This window comes from Papaver somniferum, chromosome 10, assembly GCF_003573695.1.
Source record: "Papaver somniferum cultivar HN1 chromosome 10, ASM357369v1, whole genome shotgun sequence".
NCBI lineage: Eukaryota > Viridiplantae > Streptophyta > Magnoliopsida > Ranunculales > Papaveraceae > Papaver > Papaver somniferum.
The window spans coordinates 52,365,388-52,382,344 of record NC_039367.1 but is presented as its reverse complement, the minus strand read 5'-3'; the positions used below and the strand labels follow the sequence as shown (position 1 = coordinate 52,382,344).

At 36.5% G+C, this 16,957-nt stretch overlaps 1 protein-coding gene across 1 annotated transcript; it reads left to right on the top strand.

Annotated features, from left to right (window-relative positions):
* Positions 1-15,226: 15,226 nt before the first annotated feature.
* On the top strand, positions 15,227-16,711 carry LOC113319508. The gene is made up of 2 exons (XM_026567755.1): positions 15,227-15,736; positions 15,885-16,711. The coding sequence occupies exon 2, from the start codon at positions 15,954-15,956 to the stop codon at positions 16,572-16,574; it is 621 nt and encodes a 206-aa protein (XP_026423540.1). The 5' UTR covers positions 15,227-15,736; positions 15,885-15,953; the 3' UTR covers positions 16,575-16,711.
* The last annotated feature ends 246 nt before the right edge of the window (positions 16,712-16,957 follow it).

Below are 16,957 nucleotides of genomic sequence, written 5' to 3'. Positions count from 1 at the left end.
TTCATGTTCCTCTAAATTAGGTTCATATTCAACATTATTTACATGAATGGGACTAGACACTTCATTAGGGACAACATACATTTCCTCATGAATTTCCTCCTTTTGTAGGTGAAGCAAAATCTGATCTAAATATGCATGAATTCGTGATGTAGATCTATCATAGTCTTGCTTACTGAGTCTTAAAGCTTCTGTGGTGGAGTCTAAATTCATGGGAGTACCAAATTCTTCATGTTCAAATTGTGGTGAATGGTACATGTGTGCATGGTCATTAGGGTTTACAAAATATTGATCGCAACCCTCAAAGGATTGATTATGGTCCCAATGACTACCATTCTCACAATTTATGGGCATTTCATACCTTGGACTTTCTCTAGATTGCCTAAAATTATGCAAAATATGACAATTCTCAGCAGGGTGGTCTAAACTACCACATGCGGGACATGCATAGATTTCAGGTTGCCTAAGAAAATTAGATGTGACAGATTCCTCATGTGATTGCATTTCTAAAGCTGTGATTCGAGCTTCTATTTGATCCATAAGTGATGATTGTGTGAGTGAGGCTCTAGCAGAATGTTCATTTTCACGTTGCGATGAATGATGCATGTATGAATAGTCATTAGGGTTCATGTATTGCGGCTCGGGACTTTGAAAATGTCCATAATAATTCCTATGACTATTGACATCATGGTCCGTGGAAGGTTCATAACGTGAAGTTTGTCCATATGCAAGTTCTCTAAGGGATTTGTTGTACTCCCCAACTGTAGAAAAAGATCTATTCATGATTGGCTCAAAAGCTAAGTAAAGAATGTACAAAGCTCAGAATTTGGTTTTTAAAGGGTTTGGATTTTTGGGAAAATTTTGGTTTTGGTGGGAGACATTTTTTTGGTTTTTTAAAATTTGGGAGCAAGTTTGGTTTTAATGGGATAGAGAAGAAAAAATTTGGTTGTTGAAATGGGAGCAAGTAAAATTTGGTTTTTGAATGGGAGAAAAGTTTTGGTTTTTGAAATTAGGAGCAAAATTTTGGTTTTTTTTTTTTTTTTTTTTAAAAAAAAAGAAAATAAAATTTGGTTTTTGAATGGGAGCAAGCCCACTGTTGGTTTTGTGTTTGCTTTGGCTCAGCTGGTTTGAAAACGTTTGGTGAAACTGAGTCCAAAATCTCGGCCTAGAATTTGGGTACTCGGCCCACTAACGAGTTAACCTAGCGTGATCGGTTACAAGCTCAGCTGGGTTTAAAAACCCAGAATACAAAATACAAGTCCAAATTAAACAAGCTCACAAAAATTAAATACAAGCCCACAAATTAAACAAACAAGCCCACAAAAATTAATTACAAACACAACAGAAAATAAAAAGCCCAAAAATTGGCTTTAATATTACAAGCCCACAATTAAAAATTGGAAGCCCACAATTCGGGTTCTCTTAAATGGGTTACCTTTTAAGCACAGCCCAGCTGCTCTGATATTGTTGCAAAAACCCAGTTGGGCTTTGGTTCTTTTCCTTGGTGGCGTCCCAGCAGAGGAAAACAGGTTCAGAACAGCAGGCCCAACAACAAATGAAGTGAAGCAGATGCAGATGCAAATGCTATGCAGTGAAATGCAAAAATAGCTAATAAAACTACAAGAAAAACACAGCACCAATCCCCGGCAGCGGCGCCAAAAACTTGGTGGGCCCGGGAAAGCGTATAAAATTGAAGCGAAATGAAACGCGGGCCTACAGTAATACCGCAAGTGCACGGTCGTCAGTTGTAGCTCGTGCAAGTACGGGTCGATCCACAGAGACTGGGGGTGTTTGGAGTTTCTAGCTATTTGGGCTCTAAATTGCTATTGGGCTTAGTGTCTTTTGATGTGAACTGGGCTTGGTAACAGTGAACTGGGCCTTTGATTTTGAATTTGGGCTTGGGATCAGTGTAGTGAACTGAGCCCTGGATCTCTAAACTTGATTCTAGACCTTTGCAAGTGCGTTGGGCTTTGAGTTCACAGTGGACTGGACTTAACCTTTTTGGGTTTCTGAGTGATTTGAACTTTTTGGTGTAAACTTGAGCTGAGCCTGTTTGAGCTAACAGTTTGGGCCTTAGCTTGAGCTAGGCTTTTGAGCTTTAAACAGATTACAATGGGCTTTTGTAAGTCAAGGTAATGAATGCAGTAACAAGAACAGGAGAAACAAATGAGAAGAAAGAGCAAATAGTGGCAGTGAAACTGTGATATTTACAAAGCAATGAAGATGGTAGTGAAATAATGAGACAATGGATGATAAAACAACAAACACAAGAAAACAGATACAAATACAAAACAAAAAACAGGTGACAGTGACAGTGGAGAGTGATAGTGAAGAAAAGCAAAGGAAATGGTGAAAATGGCAGTGAGGATGGCAATGAGGTAACAGTGGTAGTGAAACAAAGGCAGCAGCCTAAGGCAAAGGTATTGAGCAACAGTGACAGAAAAGGAAAAAGATGCAGAACTGTGTGAAGTTACTAAGGCAATTGAATCCACCTTGTGTCCTAGCCAAACAATGTGATCCTAGGTTGAGTTGAAAATCCTATGCATACATCTAGAATGGGAGGAAAACTAATTTGCTCACTAGTTTGCCCCTAGCATTGACTGTCTTTTGACAGAACAATCAATCACAGGCACTATGAGCATCAATCTCTTCCCATTGCTCAATCAAAACACTGCACTAAGGCTCTAACCTAGCACTCCACTATCAGACAGTGCACTAAAGCTTCATCTGAGCCTCAGCAGTGAACTCAGAACATAATTAACATTAAAATGGAACTAAACATGATCATGTGAAATAGCATAGCATTTAAACTACTAAACAGTGAATGAAAATTGCAAATGAAGAACCCTAAAAATTAACAGTGAAATCAAATTGACATTGAGAATTAAATTAACCCAATTAGGGGGTATCTCGGCTAACCAAGAACAGTTTTTGCATTCTCTACAGCTTCCCTTTTATAGCTTACAACAAAATCCCTAATTTCACAAAACCCTAAATTTGCAAACCCTAACTTTTGGGGAAAATCAAATTCGACATACCCATGTGTAAATTGGCTTCGACCCATGCTTCTTGATGTCCCTCTGATGCTCTTCCTGCTCCAATTGATGTACTGCAACCCTAGCTCGAGTTGTTTCATCAACTCCACACCTAGGTCAGAGAGATGTGGGTTTGAAAAAGCAACTAGGCTAGAGGGTTGGGGAAAGTGATGGTGATTGAGGGGGTGTCGGGGTATGGAGATGGTTGTGAGGCAGAGGGTGGCAGTGGACATGGAAGAGAGGCAGGAGCAGAGCTCGACTGCAACTGTCGGGGGAAGAAGAAAGTTTTTGGGGAAAAAGGATTTGGGGAAGAAGAACTTGTTTGGGTGAAGTCGATGGTTTTGGATGCTAGGGTGTGAAGCGGGGATAGCGAATTTTGATGAACATCGAGTAAAGAGCGTTGGATGATCCCATATAGATTGAATCGAACGGCTACGATGGAGAGGTATGTAGCGACCGTTGGATTATGAGATACAACAAAATTGACGGCTTCAGATGGAGTTAGGTACTATGGTGTTTGACAGGAGCTTCGGATTTTGATGCACAATGATGAGGCGACCGTTGGATGACAAGATGGATCCAATCTGACGGCTCTCATGGAAATGGGTATGGATAATGGAAATGGATTTGGGTAAGAGTTTTGGGTCTTGGGTATGCCAAGCCCATATCTTCTTTAAGAACAATTCTTCCTCTTCAAGCCCACTTCTAGTTGATCCGGCTCTTGCAAACATCATTCTTCGCTTCCTCCTAGCGGGAGTCTTTGCCGTTTCTTTGCTCTTTTTCGCTCCGTGAGTTAACCAGGCTTTATTTAGTACCTAAAAATGCAAAATTAACTAAGAAAAGTATTTATTCTTGAAAACAACGAAAACACAGAATATGGGATAAAATATAGAATTAATGCACAAAAGATGAGTTAAATGCCAAGAAAAATATAAAGAAATATGCACTTTTTAGCACTCATCAAATACCCCCAAACCTGAATTTTACTTGTCCTCAAGTAAAACAAAACTAAGGAAATCCTACCTATACCACTGTCGCTGGTCTCTCGAATGCATTTAGCGTATGCACTAAGCCTTTTAAACCACTAAGTGTCCCTAATGGACGAGTTGAAGTCTCGTGAAGGTTTGCTTAGAACGTACCTACAAAGTTCTAGGTCAAAATATAAGCTCAGATTCCATCAAATGTGACATGTGCAAGTCAGTTAAGCTCACAGCAAAATGGAGATGTCAATCTAGCTATCGAAGGCACAATCCTAGCACTGATAACAAATAAAGACATGTGATAAGAGTGTAAAGTGTATCTACACATGTGTAAAGAAAGATCGGATGTTATGACTACTAATCACCAAGAGATAGTTTCTCAGGCTAAGAACCAAGGTCGAAATCTAGCTAGCTGTCCGGACTTTACGAGAATTGTGAATGAGTTGGAGGTATTTCACAATTACTCGCGTTGTACATCAATGGCATACACCCTTCCTTGCTTATTACAATAAAACATAAAAGATGACTCTTTACATGACTCTTATTTACATTGACTACTCTCTTTTATTTTTGGAACAAGAGAGAATGGAATTGATAAATACTTGATTTTTTTGTATTTTTCTGAATATATACATCGTTTTTTTTTTGTTTTTTTTTTGCACAAGAACTTGAAATTGATTTTTACATATGGTAGCTCTTTTGATATATAACAAAAAGAAACAAAAAAATTACATGACACTTTGCAAGAGGTAGCCCTTTTTGATGCACCCAGTTAAATTCGATGGTTGTCTTTCTTAATGTAACCTCCACCTTCTATCCCAACCAACCAAAGAACAAGCTAGTCAAGTTTCGTTCAGTATTCTAAAGTGATTGGCAATCGTGACTTCCTATCAAACACCTTGAAGATCGAGGCCATACATGTATTGGTAGATCGTGCGCGTGCAAATTTCTTATCACTATGTGAATTGTGCTAGAATCAGGGTGCCTAAATATCTAGACTAAGACTCCTAATAATTACATATTTGCACAAGAGTCAACATTTCAAGGTAAATGAGCTCCATTTTTTATGTTTTTTTTTCTTTCAATTTTTAATTTTTAATATTTTTTTTTTTATTTTTATTTTTTTTAAAAAAGAAAATAAAATTTGGTTTTTGAATGGGAGCAAGCCCACTGTTTGGTTTTGTGTTTGCTTTGGCTCAGCTGGTTTGAAAACGTTTGGTGAAACTGAGTCCAAAATCTCGGCCTAGAATTTGGGTACTCGGCCCACTAACGAGTTAACCTAGCGTGATCGGTTACAAGCTCAGCTGGGTTTAAAAACCCAGAATACAAAATACAAGTCCAAATTAAACAAGCTCACAAAAATTAAATACAAGCCCACAAATTAAACAAACAAGCCCACAAAAATTAATTACAAACCCAACAGAAAATAAAAAGCCCAAAAATTGGCTTTAATATTACAAGCCCACAATTAAAAATTGGAAGCCCACAATTCGGGTTCTCTTAAATGGGTTACCTTTTAAGCACAGCCCAGCTGCTCTGATATTGTTGCAAAAACCCAGTTGGGCTTTGGTTCTTTTCCTTGGTGGCGTCCCAGCAGAGGAAAAACTGGTTCAGAACAGCAGGCCCAACAACAAATGAAGTGAAGCAGATGCAGATGCAAATGCTATGCAGTGAAATGCAAAATAGCCAAGAAAACTACAAGAAAAACACAGCACCAATCCCCGGCAGCGGCGCCAAAAACTTGGTGGGCCCGGAGATGTGTGTGAAATATGAAGAGCAATAAAAACGGACCTACAGTAATACCGCAAGTGCACGGTCGTCAGTTGTAGCTCGTGCAAGTACGGGTCGATCCACAGAGACTGGGGGTGTTTGGAGTTTCTAGCTATTTGGGCTCTAAATTGCTATTGGGCTTAGTGTCTTTTGATGTGAACTGGGCTTGGTAACAGTGAACTGGGCCTTTGATTTTGAATTTGGGCTTGGGCTCAGTGTAGTGAACTGAGCCCTGGATCTCTAAACTTGATTCTAGACCTTTGCAAGTGCGTTGGGCTTTGAGTTCACAGTGGACTGGACTTAACCTTTTTGGGTTTCTGAGTGATTTGAACTTTTTGGTGTAAACTTGAGCTGAGCCTGTTTGAGCTAACAGTTTGGGCCTTAGCTTGAGCTAGGCTTTTGAGCTTTAAACAGATTACAATGGGCTTTTGTAAGTCAAGGTAATGAATGCAGTAACAAGAACAGGAGAAACAAATGAGAAGAAAGAGCAAATAGTGGCAGTGAAACTGTGATATTTACAAAGCAATGAAGATGGTAGTGAAATAATGAGACAATGGATGATAAAACAACAAACACAAGAAAACAGATACAAATACAAAACATAAAACAGGTGACAGTGACAGTGGAGAGTGATAGTGAAGAAAAGCAAAGGAAATGGTGAAAATGGCAGTGAGGATGGCAATGAGGTAACAGTGGTAGTGAAACAAAGGCAGCAGCCTAAGGCAAAGGTATTGAGCAACAGTGACTAAAAAGGAAAAAGATGCAGAACTGTGTGAAGTTACTAAGGCAATTGAATCCACCTTGTGTCCTAGCCAAACAATGTGATCCTAGGTTGAGTTGAAAATCCTATGCATACATCTAGAATGGGAGGAAAACTAATTTGCTCACTAGTTTGCCCCTAGCATTGACTGTCTTTTGACAGAACAATCAATCACAGGCACTATGAGCATCAATCTCTTCCCATTGCTCAATCAAAACACTGCACTAAGGCTCTAACCTAGCATTCCACTATCAGACAGTGCACTAAAGCTTCATCTGAGCCTCAGCAGTGAACTCAGAACATAATTAACATTAAACTGGAACTAAACATGATCATGTGAAATAGCATAGCATTTAAACTACTAAACAGTGAATGAAAATTGCAAATGAAGAACCCTAAAAATTAACAGTGAAATCAAATTGACATTGAGAATTAAATTAACCAAATTAGGGGGTATCTCGGCTAACCAAGAACAGTTTTTGCATTCTCTACAGCTTCCCTTTTATAGCTTACAACAAAATCCCTAATTTCACAAAACCCTAAATTTGCAAACCCTAACTTTTGGGGAAAATCAAATTCGACATACCCATGTGTAAATTGGCTTCGACCCATGCTTCTTGATGTCCCTCTGATGCTCTTCCTGCTCCAATTGATGTACTGCAACCCTAGCTCGAGTTGTTTCATCAACTCCACACCTAGGTCAGAGAGATGTGGGTTTGAAAAAGCAACTAGGCTAGAGGGTTGGGGAAAGTGATGGTGATTGAGGTGGTGTCGGGGTATGGAGATGGTTGTGAGGCAGAGGGTGGCAGTGGACATGGAAGAGAGGCAGGAGCAGAGCTCGACTGCAACTGTCGGGGGAAGAAGAAAGTTTTTGGGGAAAAAGGATTTGGGGAAGAAGAACTTGTTTGGGTGAAGTCGATGGTTTTGGATGCTAGGGTGTGAAGCGGGGATAGCGAATTTTGATGAACATCGAGTAAAGAGCGTTGGATGATCCCATATAGATTGAATCGAACGGCTACGATGGAGAGGTATGTAGCGACCGTTGGATTATGAGATACAACAAAATTGACGGCTTCAGATGGAGTTAGGTACTATGGTGTTTGACAGGAGATTCGGATTTTGATGCACAATGATGAGGCGACCGTTGGATGACAAGATTGATCCAATCTGACGGCTCTCATGGAAATGGGTATGGATAATGGAAATGGATTTGGGTAAGAGTTTTGGGTCTTGGGTATGCCAAGCCCATATCTTCTTTAAGAACAATTATTCCTCTTCAAGCCCACTTCTAGTTGATCCGGCTCTTGCAAACATCATTCTTCGCTTCCTCCTAGCGGGAGTCTTTGCCGTTTCTTTGCTCTTTTTCGCTCCGTGAGTTAACAGGCTTTATTTAGTACCTAAAAATGCAAAATTAATTAAGAAAAATATTTATTCTTGAAAACAACGAAAACACAGAATATGGGATAAAATGTAGAATTAATGCACAAAAGATGAGTTAAATGCCAAGAAAAATATATAGAAATATGCACTTTTTAGCACTCATCAAGTCGTTATTTGTTTTGTGCACTTCGTTGGCTAGTCCAACTCCTTTTTCTTTTTAATATAACCTTTCCCATCGATTTTTTTTTGTGGTCATTAAGCCTGCAATTTGCATATCAATGACTTCATAATGATGTAGATATGTCACTTCATGTACATTACGACGCCGTTCTCTTCCAATCGGTACATATGAAGACATCATATCAAGAACTGCAATATTATTTTTAGCACAAAACATAGAAATATCATGAATAAGAGTATTCCATCCTCCATCTTTCATTTTCTGTGATTGATCTTTATATATCTTCGCCAAGTTCATAGTATTCACAATATATTGATCAGTAAAGCGTATGCTTATTCACTTGCTTCACTAGTACTTCTCGACTTACAATCTCCCATGTATAAATTAGATGGAAACATCAAATTTAGACTCAACGGTGTATTGTAATGTGTACCCCAGCGTGTGTCAGAAGGTCTTTGAGGTTGATTTCTTGATTCAATCCCGAATCACTTAAACGTTCACGTTTTTCGACAAGTTCAACCACTCTAGCAATTTTTTTTCTCGAAGAACATCTATAGGTTTGCATGAAACAGAAACAATAGTAACCACTTTACTAACTACGGTCAATAATAATGCATCATCACTTTGCTTTTGAGAAACATGCACAAGTGCCAACTGGAGTTGATGCAATGAATGACTTTTGTTGATGGGTTTCTCTTAATATGAGTGTTGCGGTCCGTTAGTTACACCTTGCATCTTACTTTCACCTTCATAACACTGCCCCCTCAATCTCATTATATTTAAACCGTACTTGAAAATAATGCTTCCCTTGAATTTCTTAATGAAATCGCTATCGTTTGAAGGACATGAGTTATGACAATGAACCTTTCAATAACACAACCTTTCTGGTTGACATAATGTATAACAACGGTCATTTGTTCTCTCACTGATACGTCAAAAGACTCGCCAACCATAACAATAAAAAAAAACTTCAATATTGTCACGAATTGCATCCATGGTTTCCATTTCAGCTGCACTCACTATATCCTTTTGGATGTCTGGTGAAGTTAATTTGAGGTTATCAGGAGAATTAATCAGACTTGACTCTTGATATTATCATTATGTTGAGTTGTGTATTTAACAAGTTCAATAAAATTACCTTGATTATGTGAATCATCGTATTCATCATGGCCATGAAAATCCAATCCTTTATATTAAAATAAAATAAAATCAAACACAATCGTTTCATGTGGTCAAACAAGTCTCATAACCCAATCTTTCTTGTTCCAGTGAACGGTTAAAGAAATCCAAAATATGGTGAGATTCCTGTAATAACCCGCGACTTTACATATACGTATCATTGTGAACACCACTCTCTTTTCCAACATGTTTGTCTAACTTTTCAAGTTGCTTGCAATTTTAAAAACCTGCATTCACCAAAACATCAGAAGTACCTTTACCCTTAACATAATTTCTAATAATTACATGACAAGTAAAATATTGCATCTTTAGAAATGTTATACTCTAACCAACTTCCATGTTTTAAAATAAGCTTCATTAAATCGCTGAATTGTATCATTCTTTCCCCCCATTAACTTTTGTGGAAAGAAAAAATTCTTAGGTTGTGAAGGACTCACTTGCATGTGAGTTCTTCGGACTTTATTTTGATTGTTAATATAGTAACTTGATATTGACTTTCTCATTGAAGGGTTTGTTTGAAGATTCCACATCGATAACTTATTTAAAACAGTGGAGTATACTTGCGAAATAAGAGCATAGGCGGAAGGTACTACTTGTGGTCCATCATAAGTACTAGAAGATGGAGGAGGTACTTGTGAACATGAAATACTACAAAGGCCTTTTTGTTGTTCTTCTTTTCTTGATTAAACTTATCCATAATATGAAGATAAATTAAATCACTTGATCATATATCATTTAAGAAGAAAACCATATTAGTCAAATCGAACCAAATTGTCTTGATCAAACATCAATTAAAAGGTAATAATAATCCTCCAAGCACTTAATTTTCCATAGAACATGAACTATGATAAAAACCCCAAATTTTAATATAAATCCTAATTTAATTTTTGAAAAATTCGTAATAACCAGTAGATAATATTAAAATTAAAAAAAAAAAATTATCTGGAACTTTAAATTGGTAAAGGAAACCCCAATATAATAAGCTTATCCACTACACAAATCTTCACAGTTTGGAACAAAATATGAAGACTTAATTGAGACATGAAGGAGCCAAAAGAACTATACCTCGTGATGATATACACTCCAAAAAATCCATCGATGATTAACAGTAGCAGTAAGAACGAGTTTAGTCTAACTAAAGATCCTTTAGTTCTTCTTGAAAGTCTTGGTATTCTTTTTTCTGTTCATGCGTTTCTGGTTGTTTTTCAAAGTGTTCACGGTAGCTAGATTTTGTAATATTTTCTTCAAAGTTCAAGCTGTCCATGAGTTTCTAAGGGGTGCATCGATATTTCTAAAAAGGGTACGTAAGTGTTTGAATTTCAAATTTGGGCTTACAGAAACTAAAACCCAACGGAGGAGTTCAGCAACCAAGGTTAGGCTATTTCATACTTACCCTTACATTTGGCCCCGCCTTTGATTATGTGTATTATTGATCAACATTTCCTCTTGTTTCCGATTAGCCATGTTATATTACCAACATAAACATTTGTTATAATTTTATTAAATAAATAAAATAAGGTTCGTGCTTATATTGGCTACTAAATAGAGTTAAGAGTTTTCCTATATCGGTCAAACAATAGTTGTTCAAAAATGTTATTGCAGCTGAGAGTGGACAAGCTACAACTGACATCCTATTTAATTCAATGATTAATATTACATAATCTAGCAACCACTAAGCTAAGTCCGAATAAACAAGTCATGGAGTGTTCCTCTATCACAATCAACATCGTCTACAGATAGTATTTGTATACTTCCAATACTTCACGTATAAAGGGGATATCAATTAGGATTTTTATCTAGCGGTCTACGACACGTGTAAGGAATACCAAAATATATTTCTCACCATTAAAAAGAACAGCAGGTCTAGGAGTTACGAGAATCAAGGGATGGACTCAACTCTCCCTTAGATATTCTTGTGATCATGGATGAGAGGCTTATAACACCCCTAATCCTTATCTCACCAACTTGAGATCAGGGTTTTGTATTATAAACATACCACAATCGGTCATTCTGAACATAACAACAGAACAACAACTTAGTCACAAATATCCCACAGAGCATTCTTCTGCAACAAAATAATTGCTCTGATCTCTTTCTTTCTTTTTGCTTCCATCCCTCTAGGTTGAAGCAGTTTTTCAGTGGACATAAACTTTGTTTAGCCAAAGTTTTCGTACTCAACTCCTACAACTCAGACTTAAAACCCGTAAACCTCACTTATACCCCTTCACCCATTTTTAGGTACTTACATAATTATGTTTGAACTTCTCCTAATCAAAGAACTATGAGAAATTTCTACACCTTTCAGTTTACCTGTTGGTTTATCAATTGTGGCTTGAGTCTTCTCCAATGCCAGTTTCACCTTGTTTCTTTTTCATATTTGATGAAATGGGCATATCAATTGAATTCATGCCTAAGACGAAGCTAAATGAACCATCGGAAACAATGGTGTTTACATCAAAAAAAATATTATGCAACTAAAATGGGACGGAAGAATAACAAAAAAGAACACTTTAGGGACAATTAGCCTATAGTGACGAATTAAACCACATCTTTGGAGGATGTATTGGCTCTTCTCTACTTGTTAATGTCTAAACAGTTATTGATTCTTAGATTTCTTAGTATGAAGAGTTTTTAGTGAATGTCTTTTTTTTTTTAATATTTAGTGTTTCATCAACCATATATGTGTAAGCGATTAGTCATATATGAAATCCACACTCTTTTAAAATCAAATGCTATCAGCATATCCAAATAATTTCGCTTGAAAAAATAAGAAAAACAAGATAAAAAGGATTGAATCTAATAAACAAATGAAAGAAAAATAAAATAAACTAGATCTTGATATACATGCGTAGCATTTCACATCCATCGGGTTAAAATCCCAACTCCCAATTTTGTAGGGTTCTTCTGTGTTATTTCAAAGCACAAAAAACATTCATAGTAGTGACTATCTTTCTTCTTACATGTTCAATCTAAAATAAACATATGCAAACTGAAAACGATCACATAAACATACGCTTTGTTCAAAGTGTTCGAGTATAATATATGAGTAACATTTTCGGTCTTTGCTTGGGCGACACCAAATTCATGGCCGGTCAATCTCGTCATAGACAATCGAGATCTCGCTGAGAATCTCGATTTCGGTCTATGACCAAGACGAGTTTCTTAATCTCCGCGAGACTATATTTGACCGACATCTCACCCTACAAAACTAGTTTTTCTTTTACTTGTCTTAAAAATTTCTATTGTTTTTTTTCTTAATATTTATAAAGTTTAACTTGTGTAAAGCGTGCAAAATACTTGGCATACATATTATAGGTACAAAATTTGAAAATAAAAACTCTAAAATTTCACTGAGAACTTCCCCGACATAAAGATGTTTTAGTGTTTTAGTCCCCGCCGAGCCAAGATCAAAACCGATATTAACTACATTACGGTTGACAAACTTCAATATCCTTCGGTTCTTCTTTTTCCTTTTTGTTTTAGGTAATTTTTATGCATGTATAAAACGCAATTAGAACAAGATAATGGGAAAAGAAATCGGGGAAGTCGGGCTTGTTGTTGGGATTTCATTGCTTCCTCTCTTAATCGTGATTCCATCTGGATTGAAGCACTTCCCCGATTTCTTCTCCGGAAATACTTTGCTCGTGATCTTTCTTCAGCATAGGTTTTTTTTTTTGGGTCTCTACGGGCCTCATCTGATACTTGTAGTAACAAATCTCTTCATTAGGTAGTAATTTTATCCCATCTTAGGCTGGTATAAAGTCTTTATGCTTGGAAAACGAGGAATTATTTTGTGCGACAGTGAGTTGATAATCTAAGCCAGAAACTTTCTTTCTCAAAATTTCATGACAAGCATTAGACTTGAATAGTTGTCCTGTTTGTTTTTGAAATTGCTTTCGACCATCACGAGTATGAAACATCGTAGTAATAATAATAAGTTAATTAGAATTATCACCAAGCAGAAAAAATTAATTCAATTGTAGAACTTACCAAATATTTGTGTGAAGCACTGCTTATACATTGCCGACATATAGTGTTAAGAATTGACAAGAATTATCTCACGTCTTGTTTGATTGCTTTCATCATGCTTTTTAAGGAATTAGGGTCCCTTTGATAAGCATTTCCATACCGAGCGACAAAGACTTCATTTATATGTCTCCAAAATATAGATAATGCTTGTTGAGCACCAGTAATTTTATCATTACCCACATAAGTGTAAGCAACCATAAGATCAATTTATTCTTGTTAAACAAGATTCATATTAACCATATTGAACTGAATTAAGAGAAGAGAATTTGAGTAGTAGAAGGATAAGAAAATCAAAGAATTTAAGTAGTTGGGGATAAGAAAATCAAAGAATAAGCAAAAAAAAAAAAAAAAATCAAAGAAACTCAATTAAGTGGAACAAATTGTGTTTGAGAACAAGAGTCTTTTCATGCAGAGATAAAATCTAGAATTTCTAGAAGAATATTCGTTGAGATTGGGAGATGGAAAAGATAGATCCATTAGGAGTAATAAATGGTTACGGTCAGGTGTGATTAGGGTGTAACAAAAAGATGGTCAAACAAACATTAATGCGCATACATAAATTTATTTTGTGACATGAACTATTAACTGAAACACAAAATTGGTTAAAAAGACCAAAATTAACAATTCCTGGGTAAAAAGGATATTTAGATTTTGATATTGTTTAAATGGACAAAAATGTAAAAATAGCCAGGATGTAAACAGTTTCATCCTACACATTTTCAAATATTTTTTTTTTAATTTTTAATTTACATCATGATGCATCCAGTTTCATCCTTGCTATTTTTTAAGTTTAAGTCAGGATAAATCCAGTTTCATCCTTACTATTTTCTTGGTGTCCATTTCATCCATACTAATTTTTACTCGTCCATTTGAACCATGTTTTAAAAATATTTGGACAAATGACCCATTTTCCGTAACTGAAATACGAAAACCGTCGAGCATTTTTTAGCTAGTGAGAGGAACAATAACTAGTGAGTGGAACAAACCCACTTAAGCTAAACTAAGAGATATGATCACATTATAGCTGAGACATAGTACATAGTAATTGGCATTAACTATAACGGGGCTATAGCCAAGCAAACTGCATTACGATAGTGCTTGGCTTTACGTTTAGATTGTGGTGAAGAGTTAATTTATGTTGGGTTTGTTTGTAGATTTCACAATTTCCATGAATGATTATAAATTCTAGAATTCATTTAAATCTTTTGTATGTTTTGGTAACTTAGTTAAATTTTTAGGATTCACAAAATTTCTCTTGTTTTATTAAAGACCATGTACTGTTTGGCATTATCCTAAGAATCTTAAAATTGTATATGTATATATATATATATATATATGAGATTTGGAGTTAAAAAGAGTGTGTTCATAAACCTCTTGATAAGTTTCCTAAAAAATATCAGGGGAAAAGGTCAGACTCCATACAGAAAATTTATTAAAAAAGTAATTCTCGTGGAAAATGTAATTACAAGAATTTGGACAATCAAACATATGGAAAACTCATAAATCCTATCTTTAAAATTCTACATTCAAACCCACCATTATTTCATTTAAGTTTATAAATGGTTGGGTGGGTGGGGGTGTACTTATAGCTTACATAATCCACTGAGTAGCAAATGGCGCCAACCACATAGCAACGTACAGTATTCACTTGGACTTACCGGCGACGTCTGATCCTGGACAAGACTATGCCGATTAACATGCATAATAGATGCTTCGACGAACTTGAAATACGAAAATTCGATTAAACATATTTGAAAGATGTCTTGGCTCTAACTTGAAAATACACCATTCCGCTTCAGCTTAGAAACATATTTGAAAGATCCTCGACAAGACGACTATGCCTATAAACATTCGATTAGCATGTTTACAAGATGTTTCGACTTACTTGGCAAGGCTATGCCTATGAAAATTCGATTAAACATATACACTCTTTGTCCAAGTTCTTTTTCATTGGATACAACAACTAAACAAACCTCTTCTTGAAAATGAGGGAGTAGCTAGCAGTAAAGTTAAGTTCTTATAGTATAAAATTTGAATAAGAAAACCATGAAAAAAGAACTAAACCCTGTAAAGAACCTCGACAATCTTTAAGGCTTCAGTTTTGTTTAGTTTTATGTTCTTCAAAGTACTCAAAAAAACGTTGTCCAAGAAAGTAAAAAGCTGTCACCTGTCGATGCATTTTGGATTCTATACTTTGGGTTTTCTAGTTTGTCAAGAATTTTTTTTCCAGGGTTTTCCCAATTTTGTGATTCCACGGTTTTGCAGTCTGAGTTGAGCTCCGTTTCATCATCCCTGGCTGCATTTTGTGAAGAGGAATTAATAAGTGGTGGTGGACTCTGTTCCTGATTATCAAGAAACTCACGGGATATTCATAGTGAATATCAGCATTTCTCAATCAATGAGGGGCCCCTTTTTACATGCATAGGTATCTATTATTCACTTATTTCGTTTCTCTTATCTTTTTAAAATCATCACTCTTTCAATATTTTGATTTCTTTGAAATATTTGTTTATCAAGCTGTTGAAAGAAAAGAAATGGGTGAAATTAATGAAATTTCTGTTCTGGGTTTGCAGGATTCATATGTACAAGGAGAAAGTAAAGCAAGAACATTGCTGGAATTTCTCAAAGAAGAAGAAGAAGCTATGGATGGTGTTAATCACAGAAGTAGTGGGAGATGGAAGAATCTGAAAAACCGATTCGGGTTTAAGGGAATCGGTTGTTGTGGGGCAATTTGGAGTACTTCTACTAATCAAGCTCCCAATCTCATGAACGTAAGAGAAGAAGATGAAGAAATTGATGAGGAAATGAATGCGAGTCAGATTCCAGTTTCAGACGAGAATATCATTTTGATTCCGAATCAATCTTTCTGTGTGAGTCAGAATCCGGTTGAGATTACCGGCCTGAATTTAGCGGCCGCGTTGGCTGCTGAGCGTAATTTACGAGGAATCGACGGCGATGATCGTAGAGGTGGCCCCACTGTAACTACTACTTCGATCCCATCGCCACCATTGAGGGTGTCGTTGATGAGATTACTTCGAGAAGGAGACGGTGAAGATGCCGAGAGGGAAAGAGATAGACTGGCTGGAGGCGGAGGAGGTAAAAATGATACAGCGTGCTGTGTGTGTATGGAGAGAAGTAAAGGTGCGGCGTTTATTCCATGTGGGCACACATTTTGTAGAGTGTGTTGCAGGGATATTTGGTTGAATCGTGGTTCTTGTGCAATTTGTAACCGTTCGATTGTAGAGATTCTTGATATCTTTTAAGATGTTTTTGTGGCGAGATTTGATACTGATTTTGTATTCTTGGTTTATTTTTAGAGCATTTGTCTGTACAAGTATGGTTTTTGAAGTTCATTTGATGATTGTGGTTGTAGGCGAATCAAAGAAAATTTCAGTGGTAAGTTCAGGGAATGAAAAAAGAAAGTTTTAATAATTGCCGTATATTTTCATGATCACTAAAGGCTGATACCCAATTACTAAAGGCGGGTACCAATTCAGGATCCAACGACCAGGATTATTTTGTCTCATATGGTTTAGTATCCACCCCGCTAATAACGGTACCCGCCTTTAGCAATCGTGAATTTTTTTTTGGTTGTATTGCAACAAGTCAAGTTGTCGACAATAAGTTCCCGCTTAGGACTGGGTTT